This window comes from Xenopus tropicalis, chromosome 3, assembly GCF_000004195.4.
Source record: "Xenopus tropicalis strain Nigerian chromosome 3, UCB_Xtro_10.0, whole genome shotgun sequence".
Taxonomy (NCBI): Eukaryota; Metazoa; Chordata; class Amphibia; order Anura; family Pipidae; genus Xenopus; species Xenopus tropicalis.
Genome location: NC_030679.2, coordinates 63,897,550 through 63,914,142, shown reverse-complemented (window position 1 = coordinate 63,914,142; position 16,593 = coordinate 63,897,550). Strand labels below are relative to the sequence as shown.

Here is a 16,593-nt window from a genome sequence, read left to right as displayed (position 1 = left end):
GTATTGTTCATGTATAAAACACAACTAGATTGTTACATTTTGTTTGTGTTGATATAACAATATTGAACAACAACATATTAAATGACATGTTTCTTCCCTTAGTTGTCGACAAATAGATTTTTAGAAATTGTCACATTTTGATCAGTTCTGTTTTCTGCCTAATAGTAGTGGCAGACAAAATGCTGCTCTCCTTCTGTTGCTGCTTCCCAATGTAATCTTAGGCAAATATGCTGCTTGAAGAGCAAATGCCAGGGCCAGTTGCAACTTTAAACATTTCTGAGCAGAAATTGCCATACAACATTTTAAACTTAACATTTGTTTTTTTTTAATAACCGTTTTTAAGACCGTTTCATATACTCTTCTGTAGGTATCTGAAAAGAATCAGTGGGGTGAAATAGGAGAGGACTTTAGCTTTCCAAGAGGTTGCGCCAATGCTGCCTTTGCTTTGAAACAGTATTATCTGCGGTAAGTTTGAACACTTCTCAAAAGTGGCTTGCACTATTACTGTATTCACTTTATCTTGTTCATAGGACTGATATAAACAAGGTTTGTATGGTAAGTTTTAGGTTCATCAGTCCAGCCTCAAAGACTGCCGTCACCTTAGCACAATTGTTATTTTAATATTTTTATATTACCCTTGGGGTTGTAGGTTATATACCTTTATTTTTGAAAATAATATATGTTGTGGGCCTTTCAGTCCAGGTGAATGCAGCTGAAATGGAGGGCAGTTTGGAGCATTTTGTCACCTGCCTGCTTAACCGGAAATCGCTCTGATGACAAAACACCCTCGCTTTCCTTGTGCCATTGTTTGTAACCCAGTGGTTCTCAACCTTCCTAATGCCACGACCCTTTAATACAGTTCCTCATGTTGCGGTGACCCCCAACCATAAGATTATTCCTAAGACCATCAGAAATATGTGTTTTCCGATGGTATTAGGCAACCCTTGTGAAAGGGTTGTTCAGCAACCAAAGGGGTCCCCACTCACAGGTTGAGAACCGCTGCTGTAAGCAAATATTACATGCCTTTTTGTTGCTTCAATTTTAACTATAAAGTCTCGACCATAAAATGTACGGTATCATAAGGAATTATTTGACATTTTTGTCATTTGAAATTTCAAATGTACATCTTTAATAACATTAAAAACTAGAATAGTTTTTTTTTGTGGAAAAATAGGTCCTAGGCCTATGGCACACCAGATGATTTGTAGCCTGCAGGACATCTGCTCTACCACAAACAATAAATCTCCTCAAAATGTGTTGCCATTAACTTACTTTTGGATTAATGCATGTAAAATACCTTACAATCCATCTTTATCACAGAAAAATACTTTGCTCATTTTTCTGGTTAGCACAGATTTCACGCATGCACAAAATCTTCTAATTTGCCATTTCCCTAGGTGTTGCATTTTTTTTTTTTTTTTAAATATATCTCTCTAGAAACATAGTAGGACCACATTTACAGGTCTTAAAAAATATATATAGATGCTTTATTTCAGATGGACTAACGTTTCGGCTAGCAGTCTAGCCAATGTCAACACGTCACGACCATGGGACACATCACAACACAGTGTAAAATGAAAATAAAAAGTAAAAATTAGAACGTAAAAAATAGACAGTAAATAGTGAAGAATAAAGCTACTGTGAAAATAACACACTAAATACAAAATAATCAATTTTTCATTAGAGCAATGCCCTTGATTCTCCCTTTCTATTGCAAATGATATATGTATATGTTACAAATTGTTTTTTTTTCTTGCCAAGAATACACACCACTACTGTAAAATCCTCATACCGGTGCCTGCACCCAAAAGCATTGAATACGCTTGTCTGCAGGCACATGTAGTTGATCCGCAAAAACAAAACGTGAGACATTGCATTTTTGGCAGATATATGCTATATGTGTCTCAGAATATACAGGTATCGGACCCCTTATCCGGAAACCCGTTATCCAGAAAGCTCCGCATTACGGAAAGCCCGTCTCCCATAGACTCCATTTTAATCAAATAATTCAGAATTTTAAAACTGATTTCCTTTTTCTCTGTAGTAATAAAACAGTACCTTGTAATTGATCCCAATTAAGATATAATTAATCCTTATTGGATGCAAAACAATCCTGTTGGGTTTAATTAATATTTTATTGATTTTTTAGTAGACTTAAGGTATGGAGATCCAAATTACAGAAAGACCCCTTATCCGGAATACCCTTGGTCCCGAGCATTCTGGATAATAGGTCCTATACCTGTACCTTGAAATGTAACCTAAAGGCTTACTTGCCATTAAGGGGTGGTTCACCTTTAAGCTAACTTTTAGTATGGTATAGAATGACCTATTCTAAGCAACTTTTCACTTAGTCTTCATTATTTATTTTTATTATAGTTTTTGAATTATCTGCTTCTTTAAACTCTCTTCAGTTTTGAAATGAGGGTCACTCACCCAACAGCCAACAAACTATTGCTCTGAGGCTCCAGATTTATTTTTGTTACTTTTTGTAACTTTCTTTTCTAATCAGGCCCTCTCTAATTTATATAACAGTCTCGCATCCAAACCACTCCCTGGTTGCTAAGGTAATTTGGACCCTAGCAACCAAATATCTGGTGAAACTTCAAACTGGACAGCTTCTGAACTGAAAATGAAATAACTAAACTACAACTAATAAAAACTGAAGACAAGGTGTCCAAGAATATTACTTTCTACTCTACATCATATTAAACAATAACTCAAAGGTGAACGACCCCTTTTAAATTGTGTAGCCTTCTTACTATGTTTTTCGGTGTTTTTGAGTATGATCCCCACATGTTTCAGATAATGCTATTGATCAAATTTAACAAAATTTACCTTATTTATCACTCTACAATTTAAGTGAAAAACAGCCTACTTAGATAAGTCCATTATGTATTTGCTGCATTGCTAAGCATGTTGCAATATCGAGGGAAGGTTGCCAGCATTGTGAGCTTCACATAAATTCTGGTCCCCTCCGTCCTGTCCTTACACAGGTCGCAAGCTCAATTACAAAACCTGGTCATCACCCTGCCAGACAGGGTACTATTATTTGTACTGAATTCACATAGACTGCTAGAACCAAGTCAGCTTTAGTGTATGCCTAACAGCTTTAAGATTGCAGATACTACTGAAGAATAGTCTTTTTTACCTGAATACAGGACATAAGTTGGTTTCTGAACTTTGGCATTTAACAGCAAAGGCATTCTTTGATGAAAAATGGCAGCAATTTTGCTTATCAAGCACAGGTATTAGGCCTTGAGAGAAGCTGACAGTTGTGTTTTTTGTCCTGCTTCTCTCCCATAACGGTGCATTGTTTTTACCTGCTTCCTTTTTTATGCTGCTTTAGCTGTTTTTGATTTCTCTCTGCTGAAGGATACCCTTCCGTTTTGCACAGCTCTTCTAAAATGATCCATCTGTAAATGTAATAGTTGATAAACTCAACTGTTTGAGGAGAAAAAAACAAAAATAACAAGGATACTGTGGGACCAGTTACATTTCCACAGGGGAAATTTTAAAAAAGGCTGAAAATATATATATTTTTTCTTTGTTTTAGGTGTTAAGGCTTCCATTAAACCTCCTTATCACTTACCACAAGTCTTCTATTGCATGTACAATCTAAATTCAGGAAGGCATTTGATCTGATCATAGGCTGTCCTGGCCAAGCTTTAAGGCCACCGCAATAAGTAGTGTATCATCTGCATATTTCCACCTGTGTTTTGCAGGCAGGGCGCAAAAAGAAGACCTGCTGTCATGTGCAGCTACAATTTCTGTCGTAGTGCCTGTCAGCCACATGGCACTGTGGATGAGAGTGGTTTGCTTCTTTCTGGCTGCTTATAGGCAGGCAGAGAGAAGTGGATGGTATGCCACATGTGACTGGCCAAAATGTTAGTGGATAAGCATGAGGTTTAGGGAATTCCAGAAAAATGAAAGCACAGAAGCTAAACTTGTGTTCCTTCCCACTATTCATTTTGTTTTGCTCTTATACTATCCGTTAAACAAAGTGAAAACCCTGTGTTATTAATGATGTCTGTTTAAAATGTTTAAACATGTAAGACTCATTTATCAGAACAGGATTTGAATGATATGCTACAAAACAGAATCCTTTGCTCAGGGAAACGTTTATCGATATTTGCACTATTGTGACTGGGTTCATATTTATGAAAAATCAGAAATGGATTGATTCCATTTATAACAATGAAAATCCAGTAAGACTTAAAACCGCAATTGGGTTAAAAAAAAACACAAACTGCAACTTGTTTGAATGTTGAAGATATACTTGAGCAAGGTACAAGGTGCACCTGTGGCTCTTGGCACTCAATTCCTACCCCCCTCCTGCTGCCACCCAGGCTGTGAGTTTGAAGCAGCTAGAAAGGCAGAACTGCTATGCAGCAGACCCCAAATTCTGAGCCCATGGCCTGGGGTCTGCTGTATGGTCGTTATGCCACTAAATACACTTCCCTTTAATGTGAATAGCATCTAGGCAGGTATTAGATTAAGTCATTGTTTTTTTCAACATTCTTTCTTTTTTTAAATACATATCTTAACTAACTACAGTAAAACATCAAAATCACAAAAAAACAGTTTTCTCTGTAATTTTCAGCAATCATAGAAAAATTACAACCAGAATTGTTAACAAACCTTCCCCTTGGGCCGTAAAACATTTGTCATACAGATGAACGTTTATATCATAACACAAAAGATTACTGCAGTACAGTGAACAGAATATTCTTAAATGAGAAAAGATATTTACTGGGTTGGTCATAAAGACTTCACTCTATGAAATGTATTACACTTATACTTTTTGTTCTTATTACAGTTCCAATTTTATTTATTTTCTTAATTTTAATACAGTTATAGCAACAGAAGTGTAGCCACTAGATGGTACTAGAGATACACCTGCACTGCTTGTAGTATTTGTCTAAATTAGAATTCTTTGCAAAAAAGAGGATTATTGACATTATATTTTAGGGTTATGGATTAATGCCATAATAAGTAAGTAGAGAAATTGCATGAAAAGCTTGGTCCCATTGGATTTCACACGTCACATCGAATAGCCTAGGGATATGCTGCAAAACATCTTTCTTAAACTCAACTTCTTGATAACATTTTTATGGCAGTGGCTATTGAACTGACTGCCAGCACTGTAGGTATTATAATGGCTGTCAGGCTTCAGCCATTCAAGCGCATTCACATGACCAGCACTCAAAGGTTAAGAAGGAGATAAGAATAGTCATAGATGTTAACATCTCATCTGATCACTTATGGACCCTGCCAACCTGTCGACGGTAGGTTGCATCCATGGTCCTATGCAGTCCTTAGTGACTGGATTTTCTGTTGTTGGCCAGTTACTTTCTAAATGAGCCCCAACTGGTTGTTGTTGGTGGAAGATGTTATAATCTTTTATAAAGTGCTAATATTGTTACTTATCACTTTGCACAGAGCATACATTGTTTACATCAGTTCCTGCACCTATTGAGCTTACAAGCTAGGTTCCCTGACATGAAAGCTGTAGTATCCATTTTAGCAGGAGTCAGTTACCTTGCCTCTGTATATTTGTATTTGGAAGGAAGCAACAGTACTTAAAGGAAAACTATACCCCCAGAATCAATACTTAATCAATAGATAGTTTATATTATGTTAATTGACATATTAAAGAATCTCAGCAAACTTTAATATATATCAGTAAATATTGCCCTTTTACATCCTTTTCTTTGATCCACTATTTCGTGATGGGCTGTGTGCTCCCTCAGAGATCACATGACCAGAAATAATGCAGCTGTAACTGTAACAGGAAGTAGTATGGAAGCAAAAAACAGAACTCCATTTATTGGCTGATGTGGCCTAGCATGTATATGTGCCCTTGCTTGTTTGTGTGCACTGGGAATCCTATGATCCCAGGAGGCGGCCCTTAATTCTTAGAATGACAATTTTCTATTTAGGAGTACCCTATAGCACATACTATTAAAGAAGTATATTTGTATGTAAATGGTTTATTTAGATGAAGCAGGGTTTTACATATGAGCTTGTTTGTGCAATATATTTTTATAGAGACCTACATTTTTTAAAGGTTTAGTTTCCGTTTAAAGTTAAAACTACTCAACATTTCGAGAACATGCAAACTTCTTGAAAATGCCATTCAGTACCCTGGTTGGAATCAGACTCTGGACCCCAGCACTAAAAGGCTTAAAGGAAAAGTAACACTAACATTTTTTAAGTAAAAAAATCTATTCTACCCTGCTCCAATAATTGCCCTATCCTGCACACCATTTATTATTTTGAATGCTTTATTAGAAAATACCTGCTAAAACTTTGCTTCTGGAAAAAGGGCGATACGGAGATGCAGAATCCAGTATGCGACGATCGATTGATCGATCCTAGCCCAACTCCTTCCTATACAGAAGGAAGGCTATGAGGAGAAGTCGATCGTCGCATAGTGGATTCTGCTTCTTTTGCATTGCCGTATCGCCCTATTTCAGATGACCGGAAGCCAAGTTTTAGCAGGTATTTTCTAATAAAGCATTGAAAATAATAAATGTTGTGCAGGATAGGGCAATTATTGGAGCAGGGTAGAATAGATTTTTAACTTTCAGGCCACATTATGCTGTTTTAAAGGACAAGTCTATTTCCTATTTATTCCTATTTATTTATTTTCCTATTTATTCAGTTAACTAGCTAGTCAAATTGTGGTCTGATACTACCAAAGATGATTGGGCAGGCTAGCAGAAAGAATTCAACATAACTCTTTCAACATAATTATGTTAAGACAAAAATGGAATGTCCTACAGTTCTATGCTGTAATCATAGATTGGTATTTTAATTTAACATCACCTTGAAAATATCTCAGGAGAGATGTGTTATAAACACTTATGAATCATATGAAGCTCATCCTGGTTGTTCTATTTGCAGATGCTGCAAGGTGTAATAAATCATAACTTTATAAAAGCTAACAATATTTCACTCACATTAATTGCTGATTCAGTTTAATTCCAATAGAATTTAATTAAAGGGTATTTTGAGGAAGAGAAACAGTGGTGAAATTTCATGAAATGAAGGCTTACCAGTTCTAATTTCTTTTGTAAAGAAGTCTACAAAGAATAGATTCAAATGACTACATTTTGTATTTTGAGCTTCTTTGCCAGTCTAAGGCCTCCAGAACCCTTTTTGCAGTAAAAAAGAATCTGATTAAAATTTCAGTTCTTAAAGTTACCAGGAGCGTCTTTTTGCTGCATTTGGAATAATGCAGGGTACTGCTGCCTGAGGCCATCTTTAACCTCTAATATACACTATTCAGATTTTTGGGTAGAGATTTTAATGATCCCCACTTTGTCATTAGTAACATCAGCTTATGATTTGTTGAGTGGTTGCAAAATTTTGTATTGAAAGGGTTTTTTAACATCTAAGTATAGGATCATAGCATTAAATAAAACCGCTCTGTAATATGCGTCTTTTAAAAATGTTGTACCTGCATTGAGGTTCACTTATTTTTTTCTACAGCTTTGTCTTATCTCCTTTGCTTGCCTTTCCGCTTAAAGGAGAAGGAAAGTCAAAATCTATTAAGCACACTATTAAAAAGTACTACTATTGCTGTGTAAAAACGCTATATTCCTGGCTTGCCTAATGAAAGATTTACAGAGATACACATACTAGAACTTACATACTTGTTTCAGTGAACGGCGCTGCCATCTTGTCCAGCGTGTCTGTATGGGCTGAAAAGCACAAGCCAGCCCCCGCTCCGCTCCCCGCTCCTGTCACAAAGATTCTGCAACTCCCCGCTCCTGCCACAAACTCCCCCCCCAAGCTCCACAAACCCCCCCCGCTCCTGCCACAAACCCTCCGCCACTCGCAGCATATGTAAGTCAAATAAACTTAATCTGGCTCACCGTGGTGGTTGCCACCAGGCACTCTACTAATTTCTTTTTCCATTGTAATAGGAAATATGGGAAATTTTAACAAGATGAGTTAGCGAGCAAGCTGTATCAGCCTTTCCCAGCATAGGGTGAATTTAGTTAGTTTCTTTAGTCAGGATGTCAATAGGTAGAAATACCCTTTACTCTAGTTGTATGGAGGCTCACAGTCGTTCCTATTTGTGTATTTGGTGGTGAACTTTAAAGTTAACAATTTCTTATAAAAAGTTTAGCACTCACCAAATTAGGCTCCTTCCTCTCGGTGGCCCGGGTGCAATGCCCCAGACCCGCAGCAAGGGAAGACACAACCTCAAAATCCAAATGTACGACTTACAGCATGCACTCATTGGACTCCAGAGTAGCGGTTTAAAATTCCAAAAAGCTTTATTCAGTGATAAAACCTAACGTGTTTCGACGTATTCATAGGCCCTATGAATATGTGTGGGAACACACGAAACGCATCAGGTTTTTATCATTGAATAAAGCAATAGGTAGAAATGCGACCGGAATCTCTGACTTGATATTCTTTCACAACTAAGTCTTTAACACTTTGGGATCTATTTTTAGAAATTCAAAAAAATCCTGTAAATATACCTCCATTTGCTGCAGTATGGCATTTAGGTTTTTACTTTTTTATAACATACTACAAATGAAATTAAAAACTTGTTATGTTTCTCAGATGAATGCATTTTGCTGGCAGATACCATATGCCTTTAATGTATTTACAGTAATCTTGAGTGTCATAATTACAGAGATTCCCATACTCTCTTCAAAAAGACATTTACTAGCATTTTGCCTTGTTTCCATTGCAACTTTCACTGTATCAGTCTTTTTCCAAGGAAAGGTCTTGCTGACAACTTCCTCATGGTTTACTGCAATTGTTTGTGGGGAGTGCAGTAGAGATTTAGAATTCAGTATGGACGTTAAAATCTTTGACTGAAGTTAATGCTTTTCACTTATTCTAAAATTCTGTGGTTTTTTTTTTTTTTTTTTTTAAATTATGTAAAATATGTTTTGTAACTTTTATAAATAGGTGAAGCACAGCAGATGCATTGTGTTTGTAAAATCAATATAGCTATTGTTTACACATTTACACATTGTGGTCAGATTAGTCAGAAGCCAGTTATCATGCCTGTATGTTTTTCAAGTGTGAGAGAAAACCGAAATACCCGGAGGAAACTCAACAATAGCAAAAAGTATGTTTAGGACGAGCCTATTTATTTACCTAGTTAAATGTGTGGACCAGCAGTGCAGACACAAACTGCCTTTAATTGCATATACAAATATATATAATATATAATTGCAATATATTTATAAATAACTTTAAAGGAAAAGTAACGCTAAATGTTTCTAAGTAAAAAATCTTTTCTACCCTGCTCCAATAATTGCCCTATCCTGCACACAGTTTATTATTTTGAATGCTTTATTAGAAAATACCTTCTAAAACTTTGCTTCCGGTCATTTCAAATAGGGCTGTATTCCCTCTGCACAATCCACCATGCAACAATCCGCATTTCCTCCTAGCCTTCCTTCTGTACAGGCAAACAATTGACTTCCGGTTTTTGAGTCGGACAAGGAGGAGATGTTGATCGTCGCATGGTGGATTGCACAGAGGGAATATCGCTGTATCGCCAAATTTGAAATGACCGGAAGCCAAGTTTTAGAAGATATTTTCTAATAAAGCATTCAAAATAATAAACTGTGTGCAGGATAGGGCAATTATTGGGGCAGGGTAGAATAGATTTTTTACTTAGAAACATTTAGGGGCTGATTTACTAACCCACAAATCCGACCCGAATTGGAAAAGTTCCGACTTGAAAACGAACATTTTGCAACTTTTTCGTATGTTTTGCGATTTTTTCGGATTCTTTACGAATTTTTCGTTACCAATACGATTTTTGCGTAAAAATGCGAGTTTTTCGTATCCATTACGAAAGTTGCGTAAAAAGTTGCGCATTTTTCGTAGCGTTAAAACTTAAAAGGTGCAAAGTTTCGCGTAAGTTTTAACGCTACGAAAAATGCGCAACTTTTCGCGTAAGTTTTAACGCTACGAAAAATGCGCAACTTTTCGCGTAAGTTTTAACGCTACGAAAAATGTGCAACTTTTTACGCAACTTTCGTAATGGATACGAAAAACTCGCGTTTTTACGCAAAAATCGTATTGGTAACGAAAAATTCGTAAAGAATCCGAAAAAATCGCAAAACATACGAAAAAATCGCAAAATACCAATCATTACGAAAAAAACGCAATCGGACTCATTTCGACCCGTTCGTGGGTAAGTAAATCAGCCCCTAAGTGTTACTATTTCTTTTAAAACCATTTGAAAGTCCAATATTTTGGAAAGTTACTTAGAATTTTTCTTTACTTCTGCAAAAGCAAATTTTGTGTGCCCTTTAAGGACTTGGTAAAGGAGAGAATGCTGAGTCAACTTAGCATAATTTTTTTAAGGAAAATGATCCATACATGATATTACCTGCAAAATGAGTTACTGTTCTTATTATACCTATGGCTCATTGATCCATGGGTTAGATCACTACACAAAGGGTGAAGGCTTGTGCATTTCAAGGTTTCTTAGATTACAAAATTGTGAGGTAGACTGCCCAAGGGTGATGATGGTGGCCAGTTTGGGTCAGATACTGAATAAATTCCTAATCACTGTCCTAGATTCTCCTGAAAGCAAAGCGTTAAAACCATTTGGGTTGGGGGCAGATTTGGTATGAACAATTATTTCCTGTCCAAAATTCTTTTGAAACTAGAAAAAAAAGCATAAACAAGAATATTTTTATATAAATGTTAAAGGAATACTGTCATGGGAAAAAATGTTTTTTTTTTTTCTTTTTTCCAAAACACATCAGTTAATAGAGCCTCTCCAGCAGAATCCTGCATTGATATCTGCTTTTCAAAAACACATAGATTTTTTTTATATTTAGTTTTGAAATGTCACATAGGGCTAGTCATATTCTTCATTTCCCAGGGTGCCACAATCATGTGCTCTGATAAATTTCAGTCACACTTTACTGCTACGCTGCAAGTTGGAGTGATATCACCCCCCTTCCTTTCCCCCAACAGCCGATCAGCAGAATAAAGGGAAGGTAACAAGATAGCAGCTCCCAGTAGATCAGAATAGCACTCAATAGTAAGAAATACAAGTCCGGCTTGGGACTCCTCCAGTTACATGGGAGTAGGAGAAACAATAGGCTACCTGAAAGCATTTCTAATGTGTATCGCTGACTCCTTCTGAAAGCTCAGACTCAGGCACAATGCACTGAGATGGCACCTATACACCAGTATTCTACTAAAAGAAAAATACATTTGTTGGTCCAAGAAGAAAATTTTATTTTCTATGTAAACAGTATAATTTAGAAATAAAAAGTATACCACAAAATCATGACAGTATCCCTTTAAAAGGCTGAACACTACTTTCATACATGCTTTGATGGACATCACCTGTCAGCCTGTTTTTCAGTTGCACCAGGGTATGTACAGCCAAATTGTTTGGTAGAAGGATTTGCACAGACCAGTCATCACAACATAAAAGAATTCTTTGTAACAGTAGGACTCAGTCGCTAGTTTTAGAGGTATAAAGTGAAACAGAGAAAATAATGTGGTTTCCAGTATGCATGTGAAGTGTCTGTGAAAGTTTTGCTATTTTTGCATGGTTGATCTGGTAAGAGTGAGAGAGAAGGTAGTGCTAAAAGTGGATAGTTGTAATGTTTCCTCCTATGGCTTAAACTTAAATTAGTCTATGTACAAAAATAAGAGTAGTTCTGGAATATGCCATACCTTGCTGATGGTTAATAATACGATAAAGCTAAATTCATGCTCAGATCTTCAAACGTTTGTATTTGATTCAAACTAAACAATTATGCCCCTTAAAGTTTAATGTAATTTTCCATTACATTTTTTGAAGTTGAGAAAAATATACTTAATACGTAATATTCTTTTGTGCTTGTGTGTGTGCTTTCTCAACTCAATTTTTTCAATTAAGAGTCTTTTACAAGAGATCTAATCTGGTGTACTGTGGCTTTTAAAATAATGATGTTTGGTGTATTTTAACTCCATTTTTTGTTCAACTTTATTAATATGCCCCCTATTGCTTTTTTTCTTCTAGTTATTTAGAGAAATATGAAAAGGTGCATCATTTTGGAGAAGATGATGATGAAGTTCAGCCTGGAAATCCAAAACAACAACTCCCAATTGGTGCAATACCGTGTTCATACAATTACCAGCAGCATAGTATACCAGGTAAGGTTTTAGAACCACCCTCTTATCTGCATGTAGAATCTCAAGTTCAAAATGGTATGTAAGCCAAAACATTTGCAGTGATTTACCTCAGATATGTTTTTACATCTGTCCCACCTCCATTTTTTTTTTGTTTAGATTATTTACGGCAGAGTTATGGCCTTACTATGGACTTTAATACACCAAACGATTACAATAAATTGGTGCTCTCGCTTTTATCTGGACTCCCAAATGAAGTGGACTTTGCAATCAACGTGTGTACGCTTCTGTCCAATGAAAGCAAGCATGTAATGCAGCTTGAGAAGGACCCTAAAATTATCACCTTATTGCTTGCTAATGCTGGGGTGTTCGATGACAGTAAGTAGAATTTACATTTTTTTTTAACCCATGAATAAAAATTAGACTAACCGAATTGTGCTTTTTTAATGTTAAAAGTAGAATCTGCTTAGTGGATTGTTTATTTTAACCCATTCTGAAAGTGATATAAAATAACTTTCTTGTGATATTCAAAAAATGTAGTTTCCACATTATGTGTATTTATCTTCACGTTAGCAGATATAGAATGCCACCACAGCAATTTAACTCTGCAGAATCACATCTGTGTTGAAGTTTATTTAAAACAATTTCTCTAAGGCAGTGATCCCCAACCAGTGGCTCACCAACCCCTTGGATGTTGCTCTCAGTGCCCCCAAACCAGGTTGTTATTTTTGAATTCCTGACTTGGTGGCAAGTTTTGGTTAAATAAAAACAAGATTTACTACCACATAAAGCCACCTGTATGCTGATAGTGTGCATAGAGGCTACCTAATAGCCAATCTTAGCCCTAATTGGCACCTCCATGAACTTTTATGATGCTTATGTTGCTCTCCAAGTCTTTTTACATTTGACTGTGGCTCACGAGTAAGAAACCTTGGGGACCCCTGCTCTAAGACCTGCACATGTGCAAGTACACAGGTTGTGCAACCACACAAATTGTGAAGTTCTCATGTTGTATGTATGCACATTACTTACAATAACACACCCACATTATTTCATAGTTATTCACTGTTTCCAAACAAGTATGGTGTGTAATTAATTTCTAGGTTAGAGCAACCTGCAACTGTTCCTAAAAATATGCACTGGGGTGTGCCCATACACACACACACACACACACAATATTTTATGTTTGATAAATGTCCTCTAAAGCAAATTAAAAAGGCAGCTGAGGTCTAATAGATCCCTTAGTGTGTGTGCAAGGTTTGGCAAGAAAGTAACATTTTTATAGGTTGCTATCTACAAGCAGAAGATTATTAAGTTAAAGGACAAATAAAATGCCTATATTGCCTATGAGTAAGTGCATGAAACACGTTAGGCCTATGTATTCATGTCCTAATAAATAATTTATTTTTATTAGTTACTTCTTTGATCTTTTGAAGAAGCTCATATTACTTTTTTGCAATAGACTCTTACACTTACAGACTAAGGTTCAATTTTAAGACATTTTCTTTACACTTACAGCCCTCAGCCCTTTTTTGACTGTAGTTGCTTTCTATTGTAATTGTATATACATTTCTAGCAGTTGAGGGCAAAACACACCATTTCTGTAAATTGTAAATAAAAAATATAGTTTACAGTTACTCATTTTTTTTTTTTTACCATCTTAGTTCAAAAGCAATTGTACAACAAAGGTCACCCATTTAAAAAAAACTTTTTTATATCTAGGAACTGACAGATTCAAATTCTCTAGTTGTATTGCTGTAGTGACCTTGCCAAACAACAGATTGTCTGGGAGTCCACATATTTGTTCTAAATATTTTATGGCTTATCTTGCTTGCAGACCCCATTCAGTTTATGCTTTAGCAATCTGTGCTTGCTTGCTTGCTTAGTAGGATAAGTGATACTGCAGATGAATACAAGTTCAAATTCTGGGAATGTTTTGTAGTTGTAAACCATGGGGCTTATTCTAGCTATTATTACTTAAAACAATGCTCTTAGGAAAATAGGTAGACTTGTAATAATGCATGTAACTATGCTGTGAAAATTATATCTGGATAGATTTGTAAGTGAAAAGTGATTAATACATTTGAACCAGTATTAATTTGGCATGTTTAAATATGAGCATTTTTTTTTCAGTTAAAGGGGAAGCATATGCCTGTATACATATATGCCTGTTTTGTCTGTACAATCTGTGGAATCAGGAATGTCTGTGCTCATGTGACTTTTTTACATAAACCTAATTGATGGAGCTTTTGTCAAGAAGGAGGGTTTAGTTTCCCTGTAAGTGCAGACAACTGCATATATCAATGCTGTCCAACTTCTGTGGTACAAAGGGCCGGAATTTTTCTGGCCAGCATGGGGGAGTGCCGATAATGGAAGACAGTTTTGACCACTCCGCTTTTTTAAACCGCACCCACTTCAAACCACACACATGTAATCACAAGGGCTTTTAAGACCATTCCCACATTAATGATGGTAGCGCAGCAAAAACCCAAATGGTTGGTGCTCACTGTAGGGATATCACTCTTCATTCATAAGTGAAAGAATTATATGATGTCATATTAAGAAATACCCTAAAATCCAAATGCCTCCTCCTCCCCTGTGGATAGCACAGAAACCCCCAGCATATAATTATACACCTTAGGGACCATAAATTGTCTATTTCCAAATGCTAACACACTCCCAGAACAAACCCCTGCTAGGTTTACCACCCACAAGCAGCATAGGGCAGGCAGAGTATGGTACACACAGGCAGCATAGGGCAGGCAGAGTATGGCACACATAGGCAGCATAGGGCAGGCAGAGTATGGCACACATAGGCAGCATAGGGCAGGCAGAGTATGGCACACACAGGCAGCATAGGGCAGGCAGAGTATGGCACACACAGGCAATATAGGGCAGGCAGAGTATGGCACACACAGGCAACATAGGGCAGGCAGAGTATGGCGCACACAGGCAGCATAGAACAGTCAGCATAGGGCAGGCAGAGTATGGCACACACAGGCAGCATAGGACAGGCAGAGTATGGCACACACATGAAGCATAGGGCAGGAAGAGCATGGCACACACAGGCAGTACTCTGCCTACCCTATGCTGCCAGTGTGTGTCATACTCTGCATGCCCTATGCTGCCTGTGTGTGCACCATACTCTGCATGCCCTATGCTGCCTGTGTGTGCCATACACACAGGCTGCATAGGGCAGGCAGTACATACAGTGAAACAGTGCTGGCACTGCTCCTAAAGTCTGTCTGAGGTGTGAATAATGTGGGCGCTTACAGTATGAGTCTGATGTGTGAACAGTACAGGGGATTATATGTTAAAACAATACAGGGGTTTACAGCCTGAACCTGAGGACAATGCAGGACAGTTAATCTCAGTACTGATATATATATATATATAATATAAAATACAGGCACTTGTGATTATAGCAACCCTTTTGAACTGAAATGCTGTTTTTGTAACAATTCTTGTGGCCTTGTGTTTGAGATGTCTTGCTGAAAGTTGAAATTTATCTCACACATCAGTTTGTCAGAGTAGGTATTGGTAAACAATTCAGCCTGTGCTTATCTGCAGGTTGAGAATCTGCTTCATGTTGCACTAGCCTTAAAGGGGTCCTAGGTCAAAGGAGAATAAAATACTTCTGCAGTGGTCCATCTCCAATCTAAATATAACCGTAATAAGAATTGGCACAGTTTTAAAACTTTGGTGCAAATATGTCATTTAAGTAACCTAAACAGCCTGGAGGCAAGAAGGGACCACATTCTTACATATTTACCCCCCCTAAAAAAAAACAATGTAGATTGTTTTTCATTATTTAATTACTGCTATTTTATTTTACTTCACTCTACACCAGGGATCCCCAACCTTTTTCACCCGTGAGCAACATTTAAATGGAAAAAGTGTTGGGGAGCAACACAATCATGAAAAAGGTAGCAATAAGAGCTATAATTGGCTACTTAATAGCCCCTATGTGGACTGGCAGCCTACAGAAGGCTCTGTTTGGTATTATACTTGGTTTTTATGCAACCAAAACTTGTCCCCTTACCAGAAATTCAAAAATAGTCACCTGCTTTGAGGCCACTGGGAGCAACATCCAAGGGGTTGGGGAGCAACATGTTGCTCACGAGCCATTGGTTGGGGAACACTGCCCTACACCATAGACTGCTTTATTTAAAATGGCTGATTTGGGGGGAGATTTATCAACATGCGAGTGTGTGTTCAAGTGATTCAAGTTTTTTAGCACTAAAACTTGCAAAATTATGGTTAAAAAGCTCAAATGTAATCTGGTATTTATTAAGTGCAAAAAAAAACTGAAAAACTCAAACTTAAAACTTAGCTGTCTAAAAGCTTGCAAGTTTCTATAGAAAGTCAATGAGAGTTGTCAGAGTCCAGCCATGTTTTCAGTTTGAGATATTCAAGTTTTATTTTAGTTTGTAAACTCAAAAATTCAAGGTCTTCAAGTTTTTTTAA

General features: G+C 36.9%; 1 protein-coding gene across 2 annotated transcripts in view; it reads left to right on the top strand.

Annotated features, from left to right (window-relative positions):
• Positions 1 to 16,593, top strand: part of arid2 (AT-rich interaction domain 2) — a 52,865-nt gene that overhangs the window by 11,746 nt on the left and 24,526 nt on the right. For both annotated transcript variants that reach the window (XM_002932805.5, XM_018092278.2), the window contains exons 3-5: positions 368 to 465; positions 12,017 to 12,150; positions 12,286 to 12,504. In XM_002932805.5, the coding sequence (XP_002932851.1) occupies positions 368 to 465; positions 12,017 to 12,150; positions 12,286 to 12,504 (451 nt within the window). The remainder of the gene's footprint in view (positions 1 to 367; positions 466 to 12,016; positions 12,151 to 12,285; positions 12,505 to 16,593) is intronic.